The sequence below is a fragment of the Buteo buteo genome, chromosome Z, assembly GCF_964188355.1.
Source record: "Buteo buteo chromosome Z, bButBut1.hap1.1, whole genome shotgun sequence".
Taxonomy (NCBI): Eukaryota; Metazoa; Chordata; class Aves; order Accipitriformes; family Accipitridae; genus Buteo; species Buteo buteo.
The window spans coordinates 73139115-73155199 of record NC_134204.1 but is presented as its reverse complement, the minus strand read 5'-3'; the positions used below and the strand labels follow the sequence as shown (position 1 = coordinate 73155199).

Genomic DNA, 16085 nt, shown 5'->3' with positions numbered 1-16085 from the left:
AATATAAAGACTTCTACCAATTCCAGGTGCAAGACCATCAGTAACTGTCCCATGGCTAAGGGGAGCTGCCCATATCAGCAGACAGAGAGAGCAGTAACAGAGCTTATGGTGAGATAAAAATCAGGACCAGATGATTGGTACAGGGAATGATGAACCCAGATACAAAAGCAAAAGGAGACCTACTCCTATTGCTGCACTCTGATGCGTTGCTTCTCCTGATGTCACCTCCACTACCAACATCTGGAGCTTAATTTGGCAGAATTTGGGAAATCCAGGCATCTAGGTGCAGCTGGAATTACTCGGAGCTTCTTCCTGAGAAACAAAAGGATTTCTACCCTTAAAGCTGTTCACTTCTGGTTGGTCAGAAGTGAAAATACTTGGATTGCTCTCCTAATGTGCAGAAGATTGCATTATCCAAGTGAATATACTGAAAACAAATCATGTTTTTCATTTGAGTCTGTAGTTTACAGTAACTGTTCACAAAAATTAAATTCAAGAGACAATAAAACTGCTTGATCTTTGTTTTAATAATAATTGAGCAGACCCACTCTCCATCTAATTGAAATGTACATCTGCATAAAACGTTGCAAATTACTACGTGAATGACAAGTATTCATAAGTAACTAACCTGAAATGGTTGTTTCTTCCAGCAGCCAAAAAAACCTTTTAAGTAATTAGGAACCACAGTATTGCAGTAGCTTATGACCGTTAACTAATTTAGCATTGCATTAATTTTATGATCGTTTTAAAGAAAAGAAGCAATTTTACCCAAGCCATTAACAAACTGCATTGCTGTCTAATAATCTATATTAAACCCAGTAAGTTTTACTGAATACTTAAGACATCTAAAAGACTTTGTCTAACTACTTTTTTAACCATTTGTTAATGGCTTTTTTACAAAGTGAAATTACCTCCCTGTTTGTTACGGACTCCTTGATGCAAATCAGCAAAAAAATGTAAACACAAGTACCAAAACTTGTAAAACTTTGATGCAATGTACACTAGACCTTTAACTAAGCTTTTTAACACAATAAAATGATTAGAATCTGGGCACCCCCCCCAACTGTGGGTAGCATAAAAATTCTCTTAAATTTAAAATTTTTGCAACAGAACCTTATTAATTTTTATAAACTTTCAAAATATGGACACATGAATGATACTATTTAACAACAGAAAGTAAAGATGTGCAATTATAACATGCAAAGCTAACAGTTTTCTTGAACTCTGTAACAGGACTACCTTCTGCCATCCAGAAATTAAGATTAATTAAGTTACCAGCAAGAATCTTGTACTTCTCTGTCACCTCCCAGAAGATCTGAACAGCCATAAGCTATGTCCCTGCACAGCTTCAATTATAATCATGCTTGAAATGCAACCAACTCTGTTTTTTTTTCTCTGCAGTGGTATCATCCTACTACTCTGTCATAACAGAAAAAAAGCCAATCTGTATGTTATCATTAAACACCCCCCCCCCCGTAATTTTTAATTCTGTTTGCTAAATCCTCAAGATATCTTTTTTTGTGTCAGCTGTTCTGTTCTGTTACTGTTCTAAAGCTGAATCTAACCTTTTCACCTTCAAATCTAATTGATTTCCCTTGTATTGCCACAGCCAAAATAATCAGCTCCATCGTATAATTTCCCAGCAGAAAATCTCTCCTTGCAGTCAAACACACATGAAAACTACCAATGATCAAGAAGTATTTGACATGTCATTTCATTTTAATATCATTCCACAGGCATCTCATTAAGAAGAGAAAATCCAGTGTGTGAACTAACTTGTGTTAGTAAAGCTTCTACAGTTCTATCTACTCTATACATTGCTTTTAAACTTAGTGATATTTCAAGATGTCTCTGGGATCCAACATATACAGGAAATCAAAAAACAACTTCATGATCATGATTAGTCATTGCTATCACCAATACTGAAACCACTCAAATAGATGTCATGGGGCAGTAATTTTCTGTTAATAATCATTAATTACTAAATTTTTATTTTAATTTCATCATGCTTCCTGGGACAAATCCACCATCATTACTGGTAATTATAAAACTTCCCATATTATTGGGCAGTGGAGTTTGGCTTGTATTGCCCTTTACACTAATCTTTTTATTCTGGAAAATAAATTTGTCCTCTTGGAAAATAAGTAATTGATTTGTACCATTTCTAGCCTTACTCTTAGGACACCAAACAGCCATTTGCAGGAGTCAAATGCTGGATATTTTGGTACCACTGTGTTTCTTATTTTCGTGTAAGGCAATTAAGATGATTTATTACTCTAGAGGCATATCAGGTGAACATTTGGGGATAAAAAAAGACCATATACAATCATATGCTGTGTCATAGCAGGTACACAGAACTGATGCGATATAGATTTTACAATAAAATTCCATAACTAAAGCCTTTGCATGCTTTAGTTTAGACTTTTTAATACTAAAAGCAACTAATAAGTAATATAGTTTATATTACAGTTTGAATATATTGTAGAGTCTAAAATACTTGAGGAAAAGTAGTTTATATACAGCTCCAAAGAAATGCAAAATCCAAGTAGAAATATATAAATAATAAAAGAAGACTAGACAAGAACTAAGGTCTTTAGCTTAGTTCAAAATAGGAAGTAGAACAAAGGAATTTTTTTTTTTTTTTCTGAAATACATAATACTGGCTCTCTACTGAGGCAGCTAACAGTGTAGAAGAGATTAATAATCTATTCTTACTTGATATATTCATAACTCTTCTACCTGGGGCTACCACTTGCCTTCTCACAAAAGAAAGACAATAGTAATTAATGCAAAAAATGTGACTGATCATTGCAACATTATACTTTCATGCATTCAATTATGACCATGGGATTATGTGCGATTAGCTTATATGGCCTTATCCAAGGCACATCAACCCATGATTGTCAAGGTTTACAGGATACCAGGTTAAAATATTTGTGTAACTGGGAAGCTAGACAGTTTAGCTAGTAAAAATATTTCAATTACACTTCTGTTGTTAAGAGGAAAATATTTCATGGGCAGACAAAATTAACAACTTAATGCCTAACCAAACTTTAACAAAAATTAATAACTTTTTTCAAAGTAAAATGAAATTATTTCTAGTTATCGTTTTGTTATTTTGGATTTTGAAAAGACTATTTAGGGCCAAAATACAATTCTATAATTAAAAATGAAATTGGTATACCTTCTCCTCCTTCAAAAGATTGAAACTTTTCACAGTCTCAAAGAAAATTAATAATGGATTTTTTCTCTAAATCTGCTAATTCTCTATTGAGTTCCCTTCCTTCATAGAAATGTTATATTGCTTTGTACATTTGTTGTTAGTGATGATGATGTCATCCTGTCCATTTAAGGTTAATTAACATTGAAAACTTCTTTTTTTGGAAAAGAAGGGAGAGAAGAGTTGCAAGTGCAACTTGCATGAGTTTAGGTTCATAACTCTTTCCATAACCACAATTTTGCAACTATATTTATTGAGGTGGAAAGTCTGGTAAATAAGGAGTGCCTTAGTAGTCAAAAAAATAATTACTAAGCAAAAGGAGCTGATTGTTCTGCAGTTCTCTCTTTAGCAAATTATTGAAAGTATTGTATTTGTTCAGCTACCACAATTATAGGGTACTCTTCAGGTACCTTTGTCCTTATCCATTGTGTCTGAAAGTCTAAACTCTAAGTTTAGAGGCTAAACTCTAAGTGCAGAATAAACATTGTGAAAAATAATTAATTCAAACAGCAAACTAACTATACTAAGACATGTTCAGACAAGCCTGATTTACTGAGTTAAACTTTATTACCTACATTTTTTAAGGTAACCATTTAACAGTATTTTGGGTTTTGGAGATGGGAAGGTAATGAAGGGAAGCAAGATTTAAGGCCTTAATTGCCTCTTAAAATGAACGTGCCATGAACTTCAATACTCCCCACTTCCTCTGGGGTTAAAATAGGTCTATTATAAGCAAAACCTTTTATTACATTCAGTCATATGTCTTCAGAAATTAGTTATGAGATGAACTGTCTTCATGTGTAATAGTCATGCATTTCCCCCTACTTTATACAGTGGCACCTCTGCAAGAAAAAAAATTAATTACAGCAAATAGTTTTAATTCAAGGGGAATAATTAAAGGCAGTGTGGGGGAGTGAAAGGAAGATGATGCCATTTTCTAGTTAACTGGAGCATTTAAAGATTCACTATCCTATTCTTTGAGCTTAATTAAATCTATTAAAATTGGTTGTGAAGCTAATATATTCAAGCTATGAAAAGTGATTAAGATTTTGTAGCTTTTAAACATAAACATTTTCAGATTTCTTCACTTTCACAAAGTAACTTAAATTTGTGATCAGGTCAAAAAGGAAGTAGAATTTGGAGTTCATTCCAAATGCCAGCATTGTTAACATCTCTTCATTGTGCTCAGAAACTATTTATGGTAGAAAGAAAAACTGCAAAGCTACAGAAAACAACCTACATCCTTTATTTAGGAGATTATCAGCAGTAAAAATTTCTATAACAACTACAGCACCTGCTAGACCGCTCTTTTGACCTGTGACTATTTTCCTGCTTTTCTGTTGTCTGATTTTACTTGCACTGAATCCAACACTGTATTCATCTGTTACCACGTAACCTGATTTGTCATCAAGACCATTGTGGCCTCAGAAGCTCTGCTCTCTGGACAAAGAAATATTTTGTTAATTAAGTATAGCTCTCAATCCCACCTGTTTGATACGTAAAAAAGGGACATCTGAGCAGTTCTTTCCAGAGAAACATATTTGATATATTAGATTATTTAATGCAGAGGCATCTATTTTGGATACACTTTTAAGTGAAATAGATAAACGGTTCATCCAGTCTAGAGTGCATTATGAAGTGATGAAACCATAGCCTCCACAAGAAAGTCTAAAAAGACATTAAATAAAGGCTTTTCTCTTTTCAGCTACACTGATATGTCAGAACTATAGATCAAATGAAAACATCTGCTAAAATAAAATTGTAAAAAAAAATTTCTGATTAAAGGCATCTGATATGAAGTTGACACTCATTTCTGTATCAATTTCCTAGTTGCTATTTGCCAGATATTGCTTTCTCTTCACTATGTAGTGTAATATAACTTGTCAAAATGTTGGTGATTTTAGTCTAACATTAATTCAACATTTTTAATTACTTTTTGGATATGAATGTTACAGTAGAATTTTTGACAACCACCATATATTCTATACCAATTGCTTAGTCACAAAGGACCAGACTTAGATCACTCTTGCAAAGATTGTATTACTTTATTCCAGTGGAAAATGGGGTTTGTCTACGGAGAAAAGTTCAGGAGTTATCTTTGGGCTTTTGTAGCCTGAGCAGTAGATGTCTGGCAGAACATGCAGACATATTTCCTATTATGATTTGTCATGCACTCCAGTACACTGCTGAAAAATACACCTAGACGTAGCTGCTCATGGCTTGGATGGGCATAGTCTACGCTGGGTTCAAAATTGTCTGAATGGCCGGGCCCAAAGAGTGGTGATGAATGGAGTTAAATCCAGCTGGCAGCTAGTCTCAAGTGGTGTTTCCCAGGGCACAGTACTGGGGCCAGTTCTGTTTAGTATCTTCATCAATTATCTGGACAATGGGATGGAGTGCACCCTTAGTAAGTTTGCAGGTGGTACCAAGCTGGGTGTGAGTGTCGATCTGCTTGAGGGTAGGAAAGTTCTACAGAAGGATCTGTGACTCTGTAAGTACAAATATGAGTGTGTACATGTACAGGAATATGCATATAAACCGGCAAGTTTGAGAAGTTTCATATACCATGAAGTATACATTTTGGGGGATGAATTACATTTCCAGATGGGGTGAGTTTTCATTTTTGGACTAAACCAAAATCTAAATTCTGGTTTACTTTGCATTACTGATTTTATGCCACTGATGACTTGTTAATCCACTTCTATTGGTTTTAGTGCTTCAAATTACTTTCAGGATTTAAAATTGGAGTGTGAGACATATCAACACAGGTCAATTTAATATTCTTGAAAATGACAGAATACTAACACTTACAATTAAATAATTAATGGTTGGTTATTGTATAATTATAGCTCAGCAGTACAACAAGCACTTCCACCTAAGTCAACGTCTATATTACTAATGTTCATCTAAAAATCTTTTTGCTTTGCTGTAAATGCTACGAACAATTTTCCATCCAGACTCGTCCACTTGGATGAATTATAAACAAGTTTATTTCAGTAGCATTTGCCATGGGTTATTTCTTTCAGTTTGTAAACTAACAAGAACATAGAAGTAAAGTATGCTGTCAACAGTTCAGAATTCTTTTTAAAATGGAAATTTTAAAATTGATGAAGAGAGAAAGGATATCTTAAGAAGTTTTAGGAACCACAAATAAAGAAACATTTCCATATCATTGACTGAAATTCAGTATAGTTTATTCACTTGACCAGTAGATTTATTTTCTGCAGGAGACAAACTGGGTCTTTTTCTTCCTCTTCTCCTTCCTCTTCTTCTTCTCCTTCTTCTTAGGTTAATAAATAAGGGTGAAATTAATGTCAGTGCATTACAGGTTCTTCTGCACTTAGCAAATGGTGCTTTAAAGAATTTTGTATGTGAAATTCTGTATCATCTTCAAAGAGACATGACTTAAATGTCAGGGCCTTACTAAAAATCATGGTGGCTTTGCACAGATTTTGTTAATTCTGAGATTTTCTAGGCCATATGCCTTGAGAAAAAGGATTGAAATACTGGGTTTTCTTTCCCTAGGGAGATACAGTGGTGCTTTGTGATAGACCTCACTAAAATGATCTCCCTAAGATCTGGATTTGGATACTGAGTCCAGGTTTGAATCTGCATTGCTTTTCAAGTTCAGCAAAATGTCCCAAATTTTATTTTTATTTGTACTCTAGTACAACTGTCTATGGTGTTTCATAAAACATGAATTGTCTGTCTAGCATGAGAATTAAAGAAAACTAATACACCCATGAAAAACATTGTCTTTATTCCAAGAAAAAAAAAAATCATTTAGACAACTCAAGATTATTCCTAATGCCTTATTGAGAAAAAAAGAGAAGCCAACCAATGTATTTTATAAGGCATTAACTTTATGCTAAAAATTTCTCCATCTGATTGCAATGTTTGCACAACCAGCCAAATCCTGTGCTCTTATGATTTAGGGATAAACTTTAGGAATTATCTGTCACATGTTGTCCTCAGCTTCTAGTCATAGTTCTTATGTCTGCAGCCTTTCAAAGAAAACTCTTTGTACGTACAGTCACTTCCAAGAGTTCAGTACAAAAAAATTGAAACCATTTTAAGCAAACTGCAAATTTTAGATGACATTAATAAACCAGTTTATATTTAGTGAAGAACTTTAATACACAGTGTTCTTTGCTTCTGAACACCAGTTCTTTAAAATTAACCCTCAAATGTTTGATATTTTACATAAAACATGTGATATGGCATAATACTATTTATTGTGAATGATGGATAATAAGACTACGGTTCACATTCCTAGACTGATGTATGTGAAATCATGCCACCTTTGCATGTAACAAATCAGTTACCTTTGTAGCTGGTTGTCAGAACCTGACATTTGTATCACTGTGGAACTGTTATCCAGAAAGGGTCAGCCAACTGTCCTAAAATGAGAGAATGCCTCCAGCATTGCATATACAAAAATGGTGACTCTTGGAATATAAAGCTGCTTTTGAGCTCAACAGCAAGTATCTTGAAAAAAAACCCCACAACAGTTTGTTTTTAGTATGTAAGTTAAAAAGTGTGTTTTAAATCCACTGAAGGCAGATTGTGACTTCTCTGAAAGATCATGAGTAAGTCCCATTTGGTACTTTCTCCATAGTCCTCTGTCTTGCTCTTGCACTTTACTCCAGGTCTCTTCTAAGAGGTCTTTACCTGCTAATCAGGTCTGTTAGCACCATCTTAGAAACACATGAGAAAAAAAATTAAACCATTCATGTTGCACTTCAGTAAATGAATAAACCCATATTACCCTGATCATGAATTTCATGTCTTCCATTGTCTGAGATTCTGAGTAATCAATGCAATGATCAGGTATGCTTATGTAATCTGTAAAGCAGAGACAGAGCTGACAACTGATTTATACATTTAAGTTAGGGTCTCCTTACAGAAGAATCATTTGAGCCATGGAATGAAAAAACACAAGATCCAGAGATTATACCAGTTCTTTGTGTTTTCACAGTGTATCCTTTTCTAAGCCTACATTAGCACTTGCAGACAGTCCTATAGAGCACTTAAGAAGATAATGAGGACATATGCTTTATGTTTAATTTGCAGTACTGGTGTTCCTGCTGTCATTAATTGTCATTAACAGTGACATCATGGAAACTTCTCTGCAATTAAAGGTGGACAGACTTTAAGATTTAGCACTAGCCACCAGGGCGGGGCGGGGGGGGGCGGGGAGAAAGCAAGAACTACTGGCCCTTTAGTTTTGGCACAAATCTGTACTAAACCAAGCTTAGCCAACAGGAAAGTCATATTATACAGGAGACAGATAATGCAATAAATACCAGTGCTGTTGTCTGTTTATGTTTCAGGCTCGGATTTCTATTCCTGTCACCCTGCTTTCACAATGATTTTCTGAGACAGCTCCCTTCTTGCTAGTAGGCAGTTTTCTTCAAATAATACAGACTGGCAGCAGCTAAACAAGTTCAATCAGGATGAAATGTAAATCCTTTGAAATAATAACGATCATCATCATATCCACTCCTACTAGCTCAATATTTTTTCTGGTTTTCCTTTCTTTCTGAATAAAAATAGGTATGCTGTAGTAGTGCAGAAAAAAAAGAATGTATTACGTTCCCCTTTTCAGTGATCATGGACCTGCTTACAGGAAACTTCCACTCATTTAAAGAACAGGCTAAACAAGTGGAAATCTGGTTAAACTTGTGGACTTGAGAAAACACCACAGTGTTTTCTGTTTATTAGAAAGCTAGATAAAACATCTTTGTCCTGCTTTTAACTACAATGCAAAGAGAACCTAGATGAAGAAAGTCTGATCCTGCCTCTTAAATTTTCAGGCATACAGGCAAAATCCATTCTGGGTGTTAAAAGCTTGGCTCTGCGTGGGCAGGAAAAGTCACAAGCCCCAGTTCACTAGAAATTGTGACCACAACCCTCCTGCACACATTTTCTCAATACTCCAAGTGCAATGGGAAAATTCATAGTATCTGGAGCTAAGCGGGTACTGTGGCATCAGTGAAATGGAAGAAAGTCCCTGACTGCCCTGATGAATACTCTTTTTTTAAAGCAGACTTGATTTGCCTGAAATTACACTCAGGTTTTTGTGTACAATGTTTTCCTGTAAGGTTTTTGTGCAAATCCCAACTTCATTGTTTCAATGAAGGGTTTTTTCCTGCACTTTTTTTTATAACACAGGCAAATAAAGTCTAAATTTATTCATGGGCCTGGAACAGTTGAATTCCCTTTTCACAATGAAGAGTCAGAGTAATTTCTTAGCTAAAAGATTGTCCTTTTGTCCATACAATCATTGCTGCCAAGTGTCAGGTCATATCTGTTGACATGAGACAATGGAGATGGAAGGAGTGCACACAAGACACTCTGCAAAGCTGAGAGAAAAGGAACTCACACAAGAGAAAATAGTATCTGCTTCTTCTGAAATTCAAGGCTGATGCTTTCTGTCTTAGAATTAAATAATAAACTTCTCCCAACCCAACAAAATGCACATGTTTTAGATACCAAAATGAAGGAGATTTAGTGTGATTTCATATAGAACTGTTGGGTGCTAGCATTTGCAGACTGCACTTCACTTTCTGTAACCAGGTAAATTAACTAAAGTAATACAGCTGAGCTAGTAGTAAAAAAAAAAAAAAAAAAAAAAAAAAGTTTAATAACCTCAACACAATCTTATAATCATTAAATTATAAAAAAAAGTCAGCTGAATGTTCAGCAAAATGCTGTTAATACTAGGTTTAGAATGCATAGCAAATAATGGTTTGTGCCAATATTACCTATGTAAACCTAGTCAATCAGTTAATTACTGAGTATGCAGAAGATTCCATAACTTATCCTTCTCTTCACATACTGATAGACTTATGTCTTTCAGTGAGCAGTCTGCCTTATCACTACATACACTGCAGGCATTATGAATAGCTGGCTGATTGCCGAGCAAACAGCCCATTTGAAAAACTGCAGATGACATGAACAGAGCAGAAAATTGCAAGTCTCATGGAAGAAAAAACGGCATAAGGAGCTTCCTACCTTAGCTAAAATAATTCAGAATACACTCCAAATCCATTTGTAAAATACAACAAAGTTTTAGAATATAAAATTTAGAAAAAAATACTTATAAAAATGTTTGGAACAGCCTGATCATTGCCCAGTGCTACCAAGTCAGGACAGGAGAATGTTGTGTCTGAAGAGATTGAACATGACCACTCAGCTCCTGTAAATTCACACCTTAAAATATGATACTGAAGTAATCATGCTTGATAGATGTTTTATGCAAAAGAAGCTTGATGTTTGAGTGCTAAGGGGCAACAAGAAGTATGCAACAGCTTTTAAGAACTTTTTTTTTTTATCTAAAAAGAAATTATTCTGCATTTTATTAGTTAAGGCTTAAGAACCAAAATGCTCCATGGTTTTCGTTTAGGTTCTAGCTAAACTAAACCTCTAATCTATAGCTGTTTCACATATGTGTCTATGTTTCACCTTCATCAGCAATATATTTGAGCAGTTTCCATAAAATGTATGTAAACCAAAATATTCAATATGTTGTAGGGATGCAGTATTCCAGCGTCTCTTGGAGACATTAATCTTTTCTTACCCATATTTTACCACCAAAATGAAAAAAAGTCTTTCCCCACTCAACTCTTTCCACTATCCAATGTACATCCCACGTACTTTCCTTGCACTAAATAAAAACTTTCTGCATTTGCTATCCCAATGTACTGAATCCAAATCCCTCTCCCAAGCAAAACAACACAACCTATACAACCTACCGTGTTTTCTTACTTACATTCTTTTAAACATCCAGGTATTTAAGACAGAAATTTTCTGCATTGCAAACTACTTTCCTCTCAAAGGAAATACTAACACAGATCCTAATACAGATCTCACTACTCAAATTCAGATTTCTAGGAGTTTCATATCAATGAATTTTCTAGCTGATAGACTAATAAAAGAGAAATTACTTCAAATGATAACAGAAGCAGCAGTGAGCATAAGGGTATCACAGGCAAGAAACAAACTTGGTTTCTGACAAACAGTGTCATCACATAAACCTAATTTCCATAGGAAACTAAGCTAAAAATAAGTCACCAACCTTAGTCATTTTATTAGATGTAATGTCTTTCTGAAGCATCATTGTTATAATTCAGTCTACCCATGAAACATGAGAAGGTGTTTAGAAATTCCTGAGTAAAATGGTGCATATCCTAACCAGGTAATATTCAGTGAAACAGTAGAAAGGAAGAATATAGTAAGACATATTAATACCAGAAAAGACACAGAGAAGAACCTTAAGTTTAAACAGAGAAACTAATAACTGCTATTTAAAAAGACAATAAATAAGATTTGAACTAGAAGGGAAGGGATAAAGGTCTGACGATATTGTGGAATCCAAAAATATTAAAAGTGAAGCTCACACAACCTGTTCTTAGCTAGAGCATTTTTGAGGCAACCTGAGGCCAAGGATGTCCCTAGAACACAGATTGCCAGAAAGTATACATTCTTATTGTCTTAGACTCTTACTTACTTGATCATTTATGGGCAAAAGACAGGAACCTGGAATGGGACAAAATGCAGAATAACAGTCTCAGCAGACCTCCATGATTGATTCCAAAATCAGAGTGAGTGCTGAGTGATGTGGTTGACATGCTGGAGGGAAGGGATGCCATGCAGAGGGACCTAGACAGGCTTGAGAGGTGGGTCCGTGTGAACCTCATAAAGTTCAACAAGGCCAAGTGCAAGGTCCTGCACTGGGGTCAGGGCAATCTCCAGTATCAATACAGGCTGGGGGATGAAGGGATTGAGAGCAGTCCTGCCAAGAAGGACTTGGGGATATTAGTGGATGAAAAACTGAATATGACCCAGCAATGTGTGCTCACATCTCAGAAAGCCAGTCACATCCTGGGCTGCATCAAAAGAAGTGTAATCAACAGGTCAAGGGAGGTGATTCTGCCCCCCTACTCCGCTCTTGTGAGACCCCACCTGGAATACCGCATTCAGCTCTGTGGTCCCCAGCATAAGAAAAACATGGACCTGCTTAAGCAGGTCCAGAGGAAAGACACAAAGATGATGAGGGGGCTGGAGCACCTCCCATGTGAGGACAGGCTGAGAGAGTTGGGGTTGTTCAGCCTGGAGAAGAGAAGGCTCCAGGGACATCTTATAGCAGCCTTCCAGTACCTGAAAGGGGGCCTACAAGAAAGCCGGAGAGGGACTTTTTACAAAAGCATGTAGTGATAGGATGAGGCGTAATGGCTTTAAACTGAGAGAGGGTGGACGTACATTAGATGTAAGGAAGAAGTTCTTTACGGTGAGGGTGGTGAGGCACTGGAACAGGTTGCCCAGAGAAGCTGTGGATGCCCCATCCCTGGCAGTGTTCAAGGCCAGGTTGGATGGGGCTTTGAGCAACCTGGTCTAGTGGAAGGTGTCCCTGCCCATGGCAGGGGGTTTGGAACTAGATGAACTTTAAGATCTCTTCCAATGCAAACCATTCTATGATTCTGTGATTCTATAATCTACAAACAACAAGAAGCATTATTAAGGATACGATAAATTTTTGAAAGATCATCCATCCTCTCAAATCCTCTATTATTTCCGCTTTAATTTGTCCATAACATAATGGAGATCACTTCTTTGACATGCCTCTGCATTACATTTCCAGCAAGGTACAATGCAGAAGCACTCTAACCTTTCTACAAAACTTTAACACATTGAAAAAAGAAAGATATTCCTTCAGTTGCTAACTATAAAAATAATATGACATTTTAAATTAAAGAAATTGCAATGTGGGATTTCAGTGAGAGGCAGCATAACAGTCTTACGACAGTCGGTAAGTGGGAATACACAGGACACTCCTATCCACTTATCTCCTATAGACTAAAAATAACCTGGATGCTGTCTATTTTATTCCAGAAAAGGTAGGTGTAAGAAACTTTTCCTTATCCCCATGTGTTTCACTCATGTAGCCAGCAAAATGGAAACATGATAATTCGAAATACTGATTATGAGTCAAATTCAGTCACACAACTAGAATTTGGTGGATTTACTATATCTTTTTAAGAGCAAGATTGTATTACTTTGACTTTTAGGGCTTTATGTGTACAAAAATTATGGTACCATAACTCTTTAGGCTACTGCTACTGGAATACATACTCACATTATCTGTGAACTAATTGCAAGTTTGCAACTTGTCAAAATAGAAATAAACAAAGCAACAATGCATGGGCTGATAATATAGGCAGAAAGGTGAAGAGACTGCATCAAGGGGAGGGAAGAAATAAAAAATGACTAAAAACAATTTGAAAAATGAAGGTGACCCTATTCCAATAACATTTTTAGTAGCAGAAAAGAATCAGAAAGGTGGAGATAAAAAACCCATAAAGTTAATTCAAAATCATACACTCTCTAATTGTGAATAGCCTTTACCATTGCATTGCATTGCAGCCCCGGCCCCGGCTCCAAGAGAGAGACTAAGCATGGAGGAAGCAAGAATGGAAAGAAAGAAGGCCTCTCTGGAAGCTTGTTTTTCACCTGGTTTATGGTAATTGCTTTGCTGGGAGTTTGGATGTCAGTAGCAGTTGTCTGGTTTGAACTTGTAGATTATGAAGAAGTTCTAGGCAAGCTTGGGATATATGATGCTGATGGACATGGAGATTTTGATGTGGAAGATGCTAAAGTATTTCTAGGCCTTAAAGAAAGATCTGTCCCAGCACAGCCAACATCACCAGAATCTGAGGAGACCATCCAGCCTGCTGAGAAGTCATATGTCAAATCAGAGCACAAGAATGCTGATGTAGAATTGGAAGAGGAAATTCAGTCTGTTCTTCAGGAAGCTCTTCATTCCCAGCCTGGAGGGAGACATGAAGATGTAGCTGAAAGTGTAAATGACCAGTGGCAAGTGAAGGAAGAAATACATGGAGAAACTTTTGAAGCTCCTACAACAGATGACTTGCTCAGAGAATTAGAGAATGAAATGCCAGAAGCATATGAGACACCAGACTCCGTTCAGAAAGATGCCGATCTTTTGGCAGATGATCTTCGAGCAATGGAGCCTGAACCATATGAAGCTCCAGTTTCATATGAACATGATATGGATGTGGAAAAGACAGTAAGTGATCCAGAAGCTCCAGGTGACTCTGACCTAATGCTAGAAGATGCTATGGAACATTACACAGAGGATAGAGTGCATGGTGATTATAATGAAGACCATGAACCAAAACATGAAAAGAAGACTGAGACTCAAGATACAGCTGTTGAGGACCTTCTGGAGGAAGTGAATGAAGCCACAGAGCCAGAAGGTAAGCATACAGAAGATGTTGTGGCCACTGAACCAGAGGAATCAGAAATGCCTCTTCAAGGTGAGGATTATTCAAATGATGATCTAGTGGATACTTAAAGCTTCAAAAGAAAAGTCCCTACATCAGGAGGACCAGCCCTAACCATACACTACAAAAGGAGAGCAGATGGTTGTAATAGTTCTTATGATGTAATTACCAAGCAGTTCAGGGTTTGGGGAACAAACACTAAGATACTGTAAATGGGTTGTAGCCAACTGTCATTTTAGTGTGCACTGAAGACTGGAACTCCTCAATTCCAGAAAAGCAGCACAGGAAATCTAACAACTGAATTTACTCTTTCTGGACAGGAAATGGGCCACCATACTTATTTTAAAAGTAGTTAATTCTTTTCCCATAGTAAAAAGAGTTGGCATCTGACCATATGAGTTTACATATTATGTCTTCAGTTGAGCACTCATTACATTCTCCTGATTTAGACTAATGACACGTCTAGTCTGGACTTAAATTAATGCTTAAGGGGTGTATAAAGCACTTCAGTTTTAAACATCTAAATAAATATTACTAAACCAACACATCAAGAAACACAGGTCAAGCTATCTGTGAAGGAATAGGGTAGACTGACACTCCAGAATCTCCATGGACTTAATTTCTTCTTTCAGATCTCAGCTGAGAATCTGTCATCTTCTCTGAATACTCAATAGAACTCAAAAGTAAAAGACATCTGCAGTCCTCAGAAAATAGATCACCTAAATCCCTCGGAGATTTTCTGATTTCTGAACTGCATGTACTTAATAATTTTTGAGACCTAACCTTGGCGCTACTGGAATAAATGTAAGAATTTCAAATGATTATAGCTGTTGTAGTAGGACTGAATGCTTAAATTTTAGAATTCTTCAGTGCTATGTATTATTATGTGTTCTGATACACTAATTACTTTTTCATCTATTTACAGCTTTTTGAAATACAGCATGTATTTTTAAGACTTTCTGAGGCCAAACAAAAAAAGTAATTGAAAACTTGTTATGTTCTTCAGTTTTACAGGGGGGTAAAAAAATCACTCCAGAGAAATCAGAGGTCAGTTTTATAAACTGTGATGTATCTCAAAAAAAGTGTTAAACATGCTATTGATTTATTCATATTTTTGTCCTGGAGCCAATGAACACAGCAGCAAAACCCATACTACCTTGTACCATGAAGCAAGTATCAAGTACTGTGTTTCAGTCTTCCCCCATTTAGTACCTAAGCAGAGTAAGCATATTACTAAGTCAGTTCCAGACAACCAATATCTAATATGAAGCACAATTGTCTAGCACTGTCATAAAATGCCTAAATGGGAATAAATAAATTTATGCAGTCACAATGCTTTTCATTTTGCTTATAAAAGCAAATAGAAAAATGTATCCTGATACATGCATAGTCATTTGTTTTCTTACTCAAACTGTACAGCAATTCCTATGCAAATCTTTATCATTTTCCAAAACTGTATCACATACAATTTTTGAAGTCACTACTGCAGAAGATCAGAAAGTGAGTAGGAATCAGGATCCACTCACATTAGATGTTGTTGACACTGTACAAAGAAGACT

At 36.1% G+C, this 16085-nt stretch overlaps 1 protein-coding gene across 1 annotated transcript; it reads left to right on the top strand.

Moving 5' to 3' along the window:
* The first annotated feature begins 12985 nt into the window (after positions 1–12985).
* On the top strand, positions 12986–14748 carry LOC142027147 (aspartyl/asparaginyl beta-hydroxylase-like). Its single transcript, XM_075020833.1, has 2 exons — positions 12986–13031; positions 13621–14748. The coding sequence occupies exons 1-2, from the start codon at positions 12986–12988 to the stop codon at positions 14595–14597; spliced, it is 1023 nt and encodes a 340-aa protein (XP_074876934.1). The 3' UTR covers positions 14598–14748.
* The last annotated feature ends 1337 nt before the right edge of the window (positions 14749–16085 follow it).